At 47.7% G+C, this 15,597-nt stretch overlaps 1 protein-coding gene across 3 annotated transcripts in view; it reads right to left on the bottom strand.

Annotated features, from left to right (window-relative positions):
- PBX2 (PBX homeobox 2) overlaps positions 1 to 12,140 on the bottom strand; it is a 41,511-nt gene extending 29,371 nt beyond the window's left edge. The window contains exons 1-2 of one of the 3 annotated variants that reach the window (XM_080992948.1): positions 11,620 to 12,140; positions 9,229 to 9,314 (exon numbers count right to left, since the gene is read on the bottom strand). In XM_080992948.1, the coding sequence (XP_080849074.1) occupies positions 9,229 to 9,314; positions 11,620 to 11,828 (295 nt within the window). In that variant the 5' untranslated portion in view covers positions 11,829 to 12,140. The remainder of the gene's footprint in view (positions 1 to 9,228; positions 9,315 to 11,619) is intronic. The other 2 variants (XM_080992946.1, XM_080992947.1) reach the window with 2 other exon arrangements.
- Positions 12,141 to 15,597: the final 3,457 nt, after the last annotated feature.

Here is a 15,597-nt window from a genome sequence, read left to right as displayed (position 1 = left end):
AAGCTGACCGCTGAAGAATTGATGCTTTTGAATTATGGTGCTGGAGGAGACTCTTGAGAGTCCCATGGACTGCAAGAAGATCAAACCTCTCCATTCTGAAGGAAATCAGCCCTGAGTGCTCACTGGAAGGACAGATCCTGAAGTTGAGGCTCCAATACTTTGGCCACCTCATGAGAAGAGAAGACTCCCTGGAAAAGACCCTGATGTTGGGAAAGATGGAGGGCACAAGGAGAAGGGGACGACAGAGGACGAGATGGGTGGACAGTGTTCTCCGAAGCTACCAACGTGAATCTAACCAAACTGTGGGAGGCAGTGGAAGACAGGAGTGCCTGGTGTGCTCTGGTCCATGGGGTCACGAAGAGTCGGACACGACTAAATGACTAAACAACAACAAAACATCCGGAAGCCCAGAGGCTTACCACATCTGATGTGCATCAGTAGGGGATCACTTTTAAATGTTTTTTGATGAGAAACAATTATTCGTTAAATTTATTTTCCGCTTTTCATCCAAGTATCTCAGGGCGGTTCATGAGATAAAATAAACATCGCATTACACGGAGACACGCACAACCTGCTTTTTAGAAATAGCTTAAAAACCGGCCAGGACAGGTGATGCAGAGGTGAAGAAGTGACATCATAGGGGCCAGCCAATCAGCACAGGGCACAGCCGGTTTCTGATGGGAACAGGTGACATCGTAGGGGCCAGCCAATCAGCACAGGGCACAGCCAGCTTCTGATGTGGACAGGAAGGGATGGGTTTCCCCTGACTCAGAAGGAAAGGCTGCACTCTGTACAAAACTAGTATATTTATTGCTCTTCTGTACAAAACTTCTGTACACTTCCCTGGTGGGCTGAGTGCTTGTGTTGATGCACCCAGTTTGGTGCAGAAACATGCTTGCCCCAGAGGTAGGTGCAGCTGCCGTACAGACCCACCCTCAGGCACCAACGGGGCTCTCAAACCAACGCCACCAACAGACAGGTTTCAGTGCCTTAGCTTCCTGCACCACCTGCTCCCTAGGAGACCAGGCCTTAAGGAAAAGGGTGTCCTATGTGGATGTGGACCTGGCCTGAAGAGAGACTCAGGTGACCTTCCCAGCTTGAAGAGTGCCTGTCGACTCTCTATGCCAGCCAGGATGCACCAAGCCCAGTAAATCCCTCTACCTGCCTTTGACCTCACATCTGCTTCTGGCCACTCCAAGCCTTGGAATTTGACCTTCCGCCTGCCTTGAACTCTCTTCTTCACATCTATCGCTCATCTTGCCTGCCCACACCCAAAGCTGGACTGCGACTGTGGCTTGTCTCAGAGCTAGGGGCAGGCCCGATGACATTCTCCCTCGTTCCCAGAACTGCACAACTCTGCGCTCAAAAAGGCAGCCAGCAAAAGCAAGTTTCTGGACCTCATGGTTATGAAGATGCACATAAAGCAGCCTGGGGCATAAGGCCCTAAAAGTTACTAGCCTATAAAAATGTTTACTAGCCTACTGAGGACCTGCAGATGGTTTACCCGCTGTGTTTACATGCTCACTGTGCAGGTGGGAGCTTTTTTCTTCCGAAACAGGGATGGGAAGCTTTTGGCCCACCATTTTGGCCTGCAAAGGCCATGTCCCCCAACCCTCCCCACCTGTCAATCAGCTGACATCACTCATGACATCAGCTGCTGGGTGGGAGGGTGAGGTCCAATTTTGAGTTGCACAGGCAAGTTTCCGGCAGCGAACAGGCGCTCACAGCCAAATCCCAACGAGCAGGGATTAAATCCTGCTCAGTTTGGCTGTGCATGTCTGTTGTTTGCTAAGCACAGGCCCACACAGCCAAAGCAAGCAGCTCCAGTTTTTTTGCAGCATCGACTTGCAAGCCTCTTTCCTGCACTACCAAGCGCAGGACTGGCAACGCCCCTTGCACTGTGGTTTACGAGTGCCCGGCGTGATGTCATTATGATGTCACATGATTGACAAGCAGGCTGTCCCTGGAGCCAAAAATCTTCACCCCTGCTCTAGCAGCTCACTCTGGTTTCTGTGCTGGGGACAGGAAAAGAATGGACAATGCTGTCTTTCCTCTGCCAGTCTACACACTTGCTTCCATGCACATGTCTGCGGTAACCAGGCTAGTGCTTAACTGCAAGGTTCCCTTAAATAATATGAGCAATGTGAGCCAGAAGTTTTAGAGACTAGAGACAGGTGTGGCCAATTAGCCTTTCAAGCAATTGTCAGAAGAATGTCAGTGCATTGCATAACTTCCCCCTTCTCCTTGCCAAACCAAAGCAGGATTAATTATGCAAAATGAGCAAATTATGAACATCTGCATCAACTCAGCCTTCTGGTGGGGGGGGGTAAGGAATTAAGCTTTCTTGCGAAGATTTGTTTTTTTAAGCAGGGAGAACATACCTTGCTCTGGATCTTGAGGGAATGAAGATTTGCCTTTGGCATTCAGGGAGGGGCGCAGCTCTAAGCCTCCCCAAAGGTTCCAGGTACGGCAGGGCAAAGGTTCAAAAAATAAATAAAACACCCGTGCAAATGCGTGAGGCAGCCAGTGGGAGGGGAGAATAATTAAAAAATGGCAAGACTTGGCATGCATACACACCCTTTGTACAATTAGCGTGATTTCAGTGCCACTTCTAGACTTTAAATGGCTTGCAGCAAAAACGTTTAAACCGCAACAACACCAAGCCACTTCATTCGAGTTGTAAAACAACCAGAAAATGACCCTGTAATTAATCCTACTTTGCAAAGTCAAGAAGAATACTATCTCTTGCTTGGCATCTCATCCTAAAGGGGCCAAAAAGATATGAAGACAAGAGGTTTCACATGAGGAGCAAGAATTCCACTAAGTAGGAATGAAGATTCCTCAATTGCGGGGGCGGGTTGGACTAGATGACCCTCGTGGTCCCTTCCAAATCAAATTCTGTGATTCTAGCAACAAAAAACTGCTCCTGGTGAAGGATAGCCTTGATTTGGTGAGATTCTCAACAGGACATCTCTATTTGGTTTAAATCTCTCTCTTTGGGGGGGGGGTGTCATATGGGAGAAGGTGCTCAGTCAAATATGCCAGGGTGTCTATTCCTGCATTGCATGGGGTTGGACTAGATGACCATTGGTGTCCCAACTCTACAATTCTACGAGTCACCCTGATAAAACTGATATAGTACATTCCTCCCTTGGGGTCCCTTTGCACCCCAAAATTCCATGATTCCAACAGCCAATGCAATGCATTCGAGACCAGCTTCAGTTTCCAGACTGCCTTCAAGGCCAGCCCTCCGTGCAACTGATTGCAGTAATCAAGCCAAGAAACTACCAGCGGATGCATCACAGCATCTATCTAGATGCTATCTTGCTATCTAGAAAGAGGTGCAACTAGCTGGGAGAGGTGAAACCTCACACCCGGCTGCAACTACCAGAGCAGTCTTGATCCCCAAGTACGGTTATGGCCCAGATTGAGATGGGATGCAGAAAATCAATTTCAAAATTTTAAAATATGGAATTTTTTTTGCTGATTTTCAGGACCAAAGTCCTTTCACAGCAGCTTGCAATCACGACAGCATGACCAACCTGACCTTTAAAACCACATACAAATAAGGATTTTTTTTTTCCAAAAGCCAAAGGGTTAGCAGAACACCATAAAGACAAAAAGAGGACCTATTATAATGCTAGGCTGCTTGCATCCGTCATATAGAGTCAGCATACAGCTAGCCAGCTTGCAAATAACACAAGCAAGTTTAAACCATCCCAGCTACCTAAACAAAGGCAGATTGAAATGGGAATGTCTCCAAGGCTCAACTATATGGACAGAGCCAAACTATGTCATCTCCAAGGGAAGGAGTCCAACAGATGAGAGGCCACCAGGGTGGATAAAAATCAATGTTTTTTTTAAAAAATAAAAATCGGATTTAAAAAATTTAAATCTATTTTTTTAAATTTAAATTGGATTTTTAAAATAAAATGCTTTTGGAGGAAAAATCTTTCTAAAGATAGTTTTCTATTTAAGTTACATTATAGTCCAAAGGCTATTCATCAGGAAATAAGGATTTTTAAAAAGTTTTTCATGTGTGCTAAAACTCAGTGTGTTTTTTTTAAAAAAAAAATTGTTTAAGCACACCAATTAACAAACACAGATACATATGCTATAATGTTGTTGTTTTAGTTACATAAATTGTTTAAATTGTTATGGCTGAAATGATTATTTTTCTCCTTCCAATAAAGTACAGCAGAAAAGTTGTCCAAATATAAACAGTTAACTTATTAAACCTCACAATAATTTCATAATTATCTGTCTATGTATTTCTAATAGTATAACCAAATGTGTATTTTTTAATAAAACTGTAAAAACTACTCTGAAAATTTATTATTCCAAAAATGAAACCTTCCTCTGGTTGTAAATATTAAGATGATACCAGCAAGAATGAGTCTTTCTGTAAAAAAAAAGAGATTTAAATCAAGTCTTACTGATGAGTGATTTAAATTGATTTGATTTAAATCAAATCCGCCCTGGGGGGCCACCACCAAAAAGGCCCTGTCTCGTGAATTCACTAACAGGTCTGCACGCAGGGCCTCTGTGGCCCAACAGTTACACCAATGTGGGACCCTTAAGGCCTTCTCCTGGAATCGACAAAGCTTCTGAGCACCAGTATATGCACACCTATTGCCCTCTTTTCTCCTGGGAAAAGTACATAGAGCTAAAGGAGGAAGTTGAAAAGGCAACGCTCTCCCCCACTTCCTCTTTCGCCTTTAGGTGCTTTGCAAGGCTCAGATTACTTCTACCAGCTCCCACGGAAAAGCATTCACACCCTTTCTTTTTTTGTCTCTCCAGTTCGCAAGAAAAGGGATCAGAGGGGGTCGCATCCATGGCCCTTGCTCAAAAAATACAAATGTGCCCACAAGCCGCCCCACAAAAAAAGTTTGACAGCCCCTGATTTAGTATGAGAACGCCTGAGCTTTCTAGCTACATTGTCATACGTAGGAAGAAGATTCTTAAATTGGTTTATAATTGTTTAACCCGAAAGGACCCACAACAGGCTTTTTCAATGTAGGCCTCACTACTGTCCTCCATTAAATGCAGCTGGAAATTTTGGCTTCCTCAATGAAGCATTATCTGCAGAACCAGCCTAATTTGTATCAAAAGAGCCCTGGTGGATCAGTACAAAGGCCTACCTATTTTAGCATCCAGATCCTACCCCAATTTAAAGTTTAATAGATTTATAAGCCACTTTAAGAAGACATTCTTCATAAAGCTGTGAATAATAACAAAAGCCACCAAGGAGAATAGTTTCAAAACATATAGAAAACCAAATTTATTTCATAATATTCTAGAACAAAAGCCCATCAAGCAGTGTTTTATTTTTCCCATTTCTAAAGTAATAACGAACGGACACAAACTTCAAATAAGTATAACCCAGCAGCTTCCAAGTTTTTAAACATGCTCAATTTGTTCTCTCTGGCACATCAGAAAATAATTTCCAACGCATCCTGAAAAAAAATCCAGTGCATATTACCCCAATTTCATAGGAACACTTTCCTAATTCAAGTTTGTATGGGAAACCCACATCGGGGGCAAAAAAATAAACATACTACCTGCAATTTAGAGCGCTATCTCTGCAGTCCAGTTTGCATCAACCACAAAAAGATACAAAGAAAAAGGTAGGTTCTCAAGGACCACCAAAAGGAAGGAGCCAAACTGTCCTCCCAGGCAACTGAATTCCTTAAGTATGGGGCCATCACCGAGAAGGCCCTGCTCCATGTCCTCACCACACAGATCACCTTAGCTGTCAGGCACCTGAGCAAGGCCTCTGGAACAGATCTTAAGGTACAGGAAGATTGGTACGATTGCAGGTGGTCCTTCTGGCCCACCAGTTGCCTCAGAGAAGCACACAGCCAGGGCAGTAGGCCTCTCTCACTGTTATTTTCCCAGCAACTGGTATTTCAGAGGCATAACGTATCTAAAAACCGGAGGTAGGATATAACCATTATTTCTTGTTACCATGGATACATTTATCATCTTTGGGATCATATGCCTCTGAATACCAGTTGATGCAAACCACAGGTGGGGAAAGTAGTTCTGTTGCATTCAGGTCCTTTCCTCGTGGGCTTCCCATCGCGATATCTGGTTGGCCACTGCAAGAACAGAAGGCAGGACCAGACAGGCCCTTGGGCTAATCTAACAGGGCATCCTCTAAGCCAGGCATCCCCAACCTTTGGCCCTCCAGATGTTTTGGACTACAATTCCCATCATCCCTGACCACTGGTCCTGTTAGCTAGGGATCAGGGGAGTTGTAGGCCAAAAACATCTGGAGGGCCGCAGGTTGGGGATGCCTGCTCTAAGCGCTGGCCCACTTATAAGACAAAGTGAGGCGACTGCCTCAGGCGGCAAGATTGACAGGACAGCAGATCCAGCCTCCAAGAGAAGCATCTGGCAGAGACTGACGCACTGGCAGAGATGGATATGGCACACACCTGGGAGGTCTCCTCCCACCCTTGCTCCCGATGTGGCTCTTTATTGCTCCCTTGTTCCCTGGCAGGGAGGGGACACCATTTTGTGGTTCGCCTCAAGTGCCAAAATGTATTTGGGCAGGCACTGGCTCCTCTTATGTCCTTATCAATTTTTTTAATTTAAAGCCGTCTAGGCCAGTGGCCTTTGTCACCATTTTATGGCAGAGAATCCCATAGTTTAACTACGTACATGCCCTGTACTTCCCCTTTGTTCCTGAGGACAGATCAACACTATAAAGTACACCCGACACATATTCAGAGCACACAAATTGCCCCCAAAGAATCCTGGGGACTGTGTACAGTGGACGCTCGGGTTGCGAACGTGATCTGTGCGGGAGGTGCATTTGGAACCCACGGGCTGCGATTCCGTGCTTCTGCGCATAGCGCAATATAGCGCTTCTGCGCATGCGCGACCACCAAAACCGGAAGTAATCCGTTCCGGTACTTCCGGGTTTCGGCGGGTCCGTAACCCGAAAAAACGCAACCTGAAGCATCTGTAACCTGAGGTATGACTGTATTGTCAAGGGTGCTGGGAGTTGTAGAAGAGGAAGTTGCAGTTCCCAGGATTCTGTGAGGCAGGCGGAGTCATGTGCTTTGAATGTGTGTTGGGCATGTTTTAAAGGTATGATACGGATCTGCCCCAAATCTTCTGTCAATCACCTTCAGAAGAACATTGAAAATTGAAATGGACCCTCTGGTAGTAAGAGAGCAGGAAAAGATAAACTTCTCCTTATCCATTTTCTCGACGCCATGCATCAGTTTATAAACACGAACGATGCCTTTTCCCTTCTTACAACAGATCGCAGCGCTCATGTTTCATAAGCAGCATTTTAAATTGCAAGCTTCCACCCAGCATCTCTGCTTTGGGTGATGTTGCAGAAGCAAAACAACCATCGCATATGGAAACCACAAGGTGCTTCCCCTAACTTGCAACATTTCAAATACGATTGGACTCCAACGCCCATCAGCCCCAGTGAGCAAGGCCAAAGGTCAGGGAAAATAGGGAGATGCAGCCCAGCGATATCAGGAGCGGACCAGCGGTCGGAGAACGTTGCAGGGAAGGAAGCAAACCAAAAGTTGCACGTTTATTCAGAATCAAATGCCAATGTACTCAGTTGGGCTCCCTCCCAAGGAAGCATGCACAGGCTCCGATTGTCTGCACAAGCCCCACTGAATTTTGTGGAGATGATGTCTGAGCAAACTTGCACAGGACATGGCTGCGACTGCTTGCCTAAACTAGGGACCACTTCAAAGGCAGAAAAACTTTTTCAAACAGATTTTCTTGGCGACCTTCTGTGGGTCACATGACATGGGTGAATGGGGCCGAGCAAGAAGACATTTATTAACACACGCCAAAACATTCAGTCCCACAGCTTTCACCCATCGTTCTTTAAACTTCCGGACCTATCTTTGATCACGAAATGCAAAGAAATGGGACTTGCTGTTAATATTCTCCTGCACGTCTCTCTCCCATCTATGACTTTTACCTCCTTTTGAAAAACACAACAACCCACCCTAAAGCAGCTGCTTACAGAAGGGACGAAAATGGGAGGTGACACAACTTTTCCCCGAGTGCATGATACGCTTGAGAGTTCCAACCCACCGGGCTCACGTTTGAGCAAAACAAAACAAAAAGTATTCACACTCACTCTCTAAAACACAGATTAGTGTTTCCAGAATCCAGCTTAATGCTTTTCTGGCTGCAATCCCACTCCCAGCGAGGCCTCCGAACTCCTATTGACTTGAGTGGGATTTAACCAGTTTAAATAAACCTGCAGATGACCAAACGAGGCCCTAAAGACAGCTGGCCATTACTTCGGATACATGTGGCTCAAATCCCGGCAGCTTAAGACTGGATGAACTTTAATGACAATCCCAACACACACACACACACACACACACACACACACACCCTTCCTTCTCGCTCTCTCCTTTTCACTAATCCTTTTAAGGCTTGGGCTGCTGGGTTCTTTTCACTTTTTAATCTGGGCACAGCACAACTTCCAAGGAGCTGGCAGGAAACTCCAGTTTCTCCTCCCTGCCTCTCTCATGCAGAAACACAGCCTTAAAGGCACTTTGCATATCCCACCCCCCCCCAGCAAAAGGACACCCCACAGGGAAACCTAAAACTTAAGAAGCAAGCCAGTCAAGGAAGCATCCCAAAGCAAGGGAGAATTTTGGGGAACACAACAGTGATGGGAGGAAAAGGCGGGGATGAAAGTTTCAAAGACAGGAGGGGAGACCGGGGTGGGTGGTATTTATTTCTGTGGACAAAAGATCCTGATGCTACCAGAGACCCCTTTATGGACTAAGTGACCCCCATTACAAGTGAGGCAGTGTGAGCGGGGGGGGGCGAGAGAGATAGGGGGACATTTCCATCCTTGCACAAAAAAATACACCATGGTCAAACAGCGGACGGGTGGAGGCAGAGAGAGGAGGCAGGTGGTGGGGCAAAGTTGCTACAAAGAAAACCAGGCAGGCGGAAAAAGAAATTTCAGACGCGTCAAGATGGCGCGGGAGACGACAGGCCTCTGGCAAAAACCTCTGGAGGGAAAACACCGACTCTTCTGCCTTCCTCCTCTCTACCACAGACTCCCCATAATCCCCATTCCAATCCCTCTTTTTCTTCGCTCGACAATATAGTGGGTTGTGGGGTTATTTTGGTAACAGGTTGACAAATATATGTGTGTGTGTATTTGAACAACAGCATGCAGCCGCCCCTCTCAAACCCGGAGCCAAAACAATACAGTACCTGTCTTTTCTTTGATTTCGCAGAGGACGGTGAAGAGAGCTGGCTTCATGCGGTGACAATTCAGGGCATGTTTCCTGCAGTTTAAACAGTGGGAGAGAGAGCAGATAAAGCCGGTGGTTTTTGAGGGGAGGAAAGACTGGATTTGGAGTTGTCATAAAGAGAAAGGAAGCCTCTATCCACTTCCACAATAGCTCGCAGGCCTGAGCCTGGCGAATCAATCAATCAATCCTCGTTTATTCGCACATATAATGGAGTCCCCTCTCTGCCCCAGTAATTCCCAGTATAATTCCAGCACCTGAAGAGCGTAAACAATAAAAATATATATTTCCTTCAGTTGTTGAATGGTTTCTAAGAATGTGGAGGGGTGTTCAGGTACAGTAAAATGGGCAAAGTTTGGTCAAGTTAGGGAAGGTAGACAAAAAGGGGGGGAAATCTTAAGGAATGATCCCTGTTTACCCTTCACTGGAATTACATTTTTGCATTGCTTTGATTCCTCCATCTCTCATCTTTTAAAATCGATTTTATGCAGTACAAAACAATTTTCAAACACTTTCTTCTGATATATAATTGCAGCCTTTGACATTCTTTTGGTTACATAGCTTTCCCCATTTCTAAATAATAACTCAGTTCACAAAACACTGGACTTGGGTTTTGCAACTCAGAAATTGAATAAAACCTGGATATACCGGACAATCAAAGCACACAAGCACATATTCAGAGAAACAATCCTCAAATTATTTTGTTCCCCTGCCCCAAACAGAACTCAGTATTTAGACCATCACACAAACTCACGATTCTCCCCTCAAAACACAACTTCCAAGTTCAGACCAACACAGTGTCCTGAGAGCCCTTTTCTCTCTATAATGCTACAACTTCCACAAACCAAGAATTCAGCACAGAAAACCTCTCCGCAGACCTTGATATCTACAATTCACCTCACACTGGATTTAATCCACATAGCTACACAGATCATAGGAAATAAAAAGACACCCCTGAGGATTTTAACTTTCTCAGTATAAAATACCTCTCTTCCCAAAAGCCACTTCACAACCCTTAACCACACTGGTCTTCCATTCTCTCACAAACTTGGTGCCAATTCCCAGCAGGGGGCAAAAACAACCTCCCAGGAATTTGGATGTCCAGACCTTTGGATACAAACCACTCCACACACAAACTCATATCTGAAACCAAACTTCTGGCAATCGTTCTGTCAAACAGAAACCATCTGACCAATAATATTACCTCTAATCTAAAGATTGGCCTACAATATAAAGTCTTTTTTTATATAAATAAAAATAAAAAAATACAGCAACCACACAAACTTATTATTCAAAGTTAGACAAAAGTCATAATTTCAGCATAAGACCCTTCAAAGAGTTTTATCTGCAAATAGGTAATTCTTTGCTCCCTCCAGCTCACCAAATATAATCAAAAATTTAACTGTTAATATATTTAACTACACAACAAAGACCCTCTAAAACATCAACCTCAGGGGTTTGGGATACCCCTGAACCAAATGTGAAAATCTGGTGGCTTGGCTAAGTGAACAGGCAGGGAGTGAAAAGCCAGGCTACTAAAACATCTGGAAGGGAAGCAAGGTCTAGTGGTTTAAGCAGAAGGAATAATGTGAGCAGCAGTCCCCAGAATCTCTCTCTTCATCCAAATTCCAGATCCCCCTGTTATTTACGCTGGGATTCCACACCAACCATCCCTCCCAAACCAGTTCACCAGCAACACCATCCTGTGCATATGTACGCCCCACAACAAGCTGCAAACCCCTGAGAGTATGTTCAGTTACCCTAAAATGGCCCAAGTCCCAAATGGAACAGGCCCCAGCAACCCTCTCTGTAATCCACGCTTGGCTCCCCTGAAATCCGAACCTCTTCTTCCCAACTTCTCCACCCAACAAAAACAAGAGCCAACTTGCTCCAGACTTCCAGGCCTCAGGCTCTCCTCCTTTCTGAAGAGGCTCTACTCAAGTTCGCCCCAACAAACAAGGGAATCCATTCTTAACCCACAACCTCATCTTTCTTCCCCATCAAGTTCCCCCAAATAACACCCCCTCCACGTTCAGTTCCTGCCCAATCCAGCTTCCCAACTCCCAAATCCGGATTTGGGGGAATACCCCAATAAAACTGGAGCACCTCCACCCGAAGCCTTGAACTTCCAAGTCTCCACCCAGGCGCACAACATGCGCCCCCGAGATCCGGCACTACCAAACTCCGCTGGAAAGCGCGGGCCACCCCACGGCCCCCAGGTCTCGGTCCCACAGCTTGCATCCCAAACTACTCCCCGCCACACACAAAGGGAGAAACCCTCCCAGGCAACTTTCCAGCACCCCCTTCTCCCCCACCAGCCCGTGCGCCCCGGAATGGCGAGAGGGTAACCAACTTTGCCTGCGCCTCGTCCAAGCTTTGGTCGGTGATGGTCATGATCTGTTGCAGGATGTCGCCGATGTCTTGCTTGCGCGGCTCGCCGTTATCCGAGGGGGGCTCGTGGAGGGAGTGGGGGGTCATGCTGGGGACCCCCGGCACGGCCGGATGGCCCGGCGGGAGCCCCACGGCCCCCCGAGCTTGGATCAGCCTCCCTTGGTCATCCATTCCGCGGGGGCGCAAAAAGCCACCAAGGCGAAAACTGTCCAGCCGAGCGCGAGCGAGCGCGCACACAAAGACGCCGATCCTAACGCTGTCCAAATCCGGAGGCGCCCGGGCGACGTCGTCGAGGCACGGCTGGGTTTTGTATAGCTATACAGATCTACAGATCGCTATATGCAAGATCTAGAGATCTCTATTATTCCATCTTGGCTGCGCACTCCCACGGCCCCCTTCCCTTGGAGACTTTGGGGCTGGGAAAATGGAGTCCCACACAAGGGCTGGAGGAGGAGGAGGAGGAGGAGCTGGAAAGAGGGAGGGAAGAGGAGGAAAAAGGAGGAGGAGATGGAGGAGGAGAGAGCAGCTTCTCTGGGCTTCCCTCCCGCCTCCTTCTCCTTTCTTCTTGACGCCTCCCCTCCTTTTCCAAGCTAGCGCTGCTGTGTGTATATAGAATACATTTACTGTATATGGAACAGCGCGCTCTCTCTTGTCTCTTTGCTGCCCCCAGCCGGCCCGCTGGAAGAAAAAAACCTGGAGGGGGGCAGCGAGAAGGCGCAAGAAGCCAGCCGGCTTCCTTCCTCTGAAGATTAGAATACTGTATAATCATAGAGTTGGAAGGGCTCCTCCGGGTCATCTAGTCCAACCCTCTACAATATAGGACTAGGCAGCTGGATCGAACCTGCTGCAGCCTTGGAGTTATGAGCTAGAGAGAAAGAAAGAAGGAATGGATGGGCGGGATGCTTATGCACAGTATGCTTAAACCACATTTATGACCCCCCAAGACTCCTGGGAACTGTGGTTCAGTCCCTTGCAGATCTGCAGTTCCCAGCACTCTTAACAAACTACAATTCCCAGGGTTCTTTTTTCCCCCTCCTTTTTTTTGGGGGGAGGGGGAACCATGCACTGTAAATGTGTGTGTGTTCACATTGCAGGAGATTCTTCATCTCAGGGTTGTGGGTTCAAGCCCCACTTTGGGCAAAAAGAGAAAAATAAAAATAAAACGATATAGTGGGTGGAAGACCTGGAGGGACACAAAAGATGGGAGCAGCCATTTTTACAAAGAAAAATAAAATCAAATTTATGGGCCCACCAAAAATGTTTGGGCAGGCAGGTATGGGCCATGGGCTAACCAACCCTGACCTCGAGGGGGGCTGTGGGGCAGACCCCTATACCCCTAAAGGCAGCCCAGACTTTTGGACCTAATTCTCCTGGTCTCACTTGTTTGTGTTGTATTGAGAATGAGATACTGTAAGTTCAGCAGTATTCTTCAGTTGTAAAGAAGACTAACTAATAGGTGCTGAGTGAACTTGAGTACATGAGCCTGAGGGGGCAAAATCCTAGTGGCCTTTGACCCTATAGCATTGCCTCATGGATATCCAGTCAAGTTGTGTGGGGACAAAAAAAACGCTCTAACAGAGGAATAGAGAACCATTTTAAGGGAGGGAATTTGCATTCTCTTCAGGTCCAGTTTCTGTGGGTCACATGCCAGTGTTGAGTGAGGCCAGAGGCAGACGTGGGTGGAACGACGAATGTGAATTTTACCTTTAGGCTACTACTTCCTAGGCCTAAAAAAAAAAGGTTCTCTGTCCTCCCACCCTGGGCTACAACCTCTCAGCCAGCCTAAGTGCTGCAGAGGCTTTCCATTTATGAGAGGCTTTGGCTCGAAGGGCAGTATATAAATGTATTCTGAACAACTAAATAAACACAAGGGATTCGCATCCCATCCCAGGCCTGCTGTCACTTTCCATGTAACCAAAAATGTGTAGGTGAAACGTAGTTCATGGTGGAGGTTTGAGTCTCGTACATAGGAGCACAGTGTATCCTACGCAGGTTTCTACTGAGGCTTAACATGAAAAATGGGAATTGGCTACAAAATTTAAAATCTTGGCTTTCATTATGAAACAAGAAGGAACAAGTTTCTAGGGCTCATGATTCCAGAAAGAAACCTTCTTAAAAACGTGGTGCCAATACCTTGCTAACCCTCTGGAGCCAGAGCTCAGTCAAATGTACAGTATAGCAATCAGCAGGTGGAGCTAGCGGAAGCCAAATAAAATTATGCAAACTAAGGAAAAGTCTGCACTGATGCATCAATTATACAGATTACAGGCATTCGCTTTTCTTGGCATGGGATTTGGACAGGATCCCAGCACTTTTTAGGGCACATGACATTCTGTCCTGGTCACTCTGTGTCCTTGGATGTGACTGAAATATACAAGAAGTTGAGGTAAAATGGGGAGGGGGTGGGGTTTTTTTGGTGTTGCCGCTTCTGTCCCCCCTGTAAAAAGACACCCCCCAGCTGTTTGGGGGCTGCATTCAAGAGGGTGCAAAAGTATCCACACATCCAAAGTGAAGGTACAGTGGTACCCCGCAAGACGAACGCCTCGCGAGACGAAAAACTCGCAAAACGAAAGGTTTTTTCGTTTTCGAGTTGCCTCGCAAGACGAATTTCCCTATGGGCTTGCTTCGCAAAACGAAGCCTGCCCCGGGAACTGCGGGTCTTCTCTTTTGAAGCAAGGGGCGGCGGGGAGAAGCGATCTTCTCCCCGCAGCCCCAGGTCCGGGGACAGCGGGAAGCGCTTCCCGCTGTCCCCGGACCTCTTTTGAAGCAAGGGGCGGCGGGGAGAAGCGATCTTCTCCCCGCAGCCCCAGGTCCGGGGACAGCGGGAAGCGCTTCCCGCTGCCCCCGGACCTCTTTTGAAGCAAGTGGCGGCGGGGAGAAGCGATCTTCTCCCCGCAGCCCCAGGTCCGGGGACAGCGGGAAGCGCTTCCCGCTGTCCCCGGACCTCTTTTGAAGCAAGGGGCTGCGGGAGATCGCTTCTCCCCGCCGCCCCTTGCTTCAAAAGAGGTCGGGGACAGTGGGAAGTGCAGCGCTTCTTCCCCGCTGTCCCCGACCTCTTTTGAAGCAAGGGGCGGCGGGGAGATTGCTTCTCCCGGTGCTCCGAAGCGGGGCGGGGGGCGGGAACACCTTCCCCCCCGCCCCGCTTCGGAACGCTGCTCCGAAGCGGGGCGGGGGGGTGTGGGAACACCTTCCCCCACCGCCCGGTTTCGGAACGGTGCTCCGAAGCGGGGCGGGGGGGTGGGAACACCTTCCCCCACCGCCCCGCTTCGGAACGGTGCTCCGAAGCGGGGCGGGGGGCGGGAACACCTTCTGAAGGCTGGCGGGGGGCAAAAGTCTTTGTCCCCCCTGCCTGCCTTCCCAGGGGCTTTTAAATCGCCCCGGATAGCGGAGAAGTCCTCCGCTGTCCCGGGGCGATTTTAAAATGCCGCCCGCCAGCATTTTAAGATTGCCCGGACAGCGGAGAAGTCCTCCGCTGTCCCGGGGTTTTTTAAAATGCTGGGGGTGGGAAGAAAAGCCCTTATCCCCCCCCCCCAGCCTTCAGAAGAGGTCCGGGGACAGACTGTCCCCGGACCGGGTCTGAAGGCGGTTTCCCTAGGAACGCATTAATTGATTTTCAATGCATTCCTATGGGAAACCGTGCATCGCAAGACGAAAAACCCGCAAGACGAAGAGACTTGCGGAACGAATTAATTTCGTCTTGCGAGGCACCACTGTATCGTGACTCACAAGGCATTGATCTCACTATGCATTAGCTGCGTTTGGTGTCAGTGATGTCATCATGTGGCCAGATAGGATTAGCTGTGCAGTAGTGTTGGTACTACTCCAGTGTAGGGGGAAATTGGTGGCAAAGCAGCATGAAATGGGGGGATCAAACTGTGCCCAAGACAAGCAGCAAGGATTTGAGAGGAGACAAATAATGCTTTCAGAGAGCATTATGCTA

The sequence above is a fragment of the Podarcis pityusensis genome (assembly GCF_964106645.2).
Source record: "Podarcis pityusensis genome assembly, chromosome: 2".
NCBI lineage: Eukaryota > Metazoa > Chordata > Lepidosauria > Squamata > Lacertidae > Podarcis > Podarcis pityusensis.
Note: the sequence above shows the minus strand (reverse complement) of the source record. Positions and strands in the feature narration are given on the sequence as shown.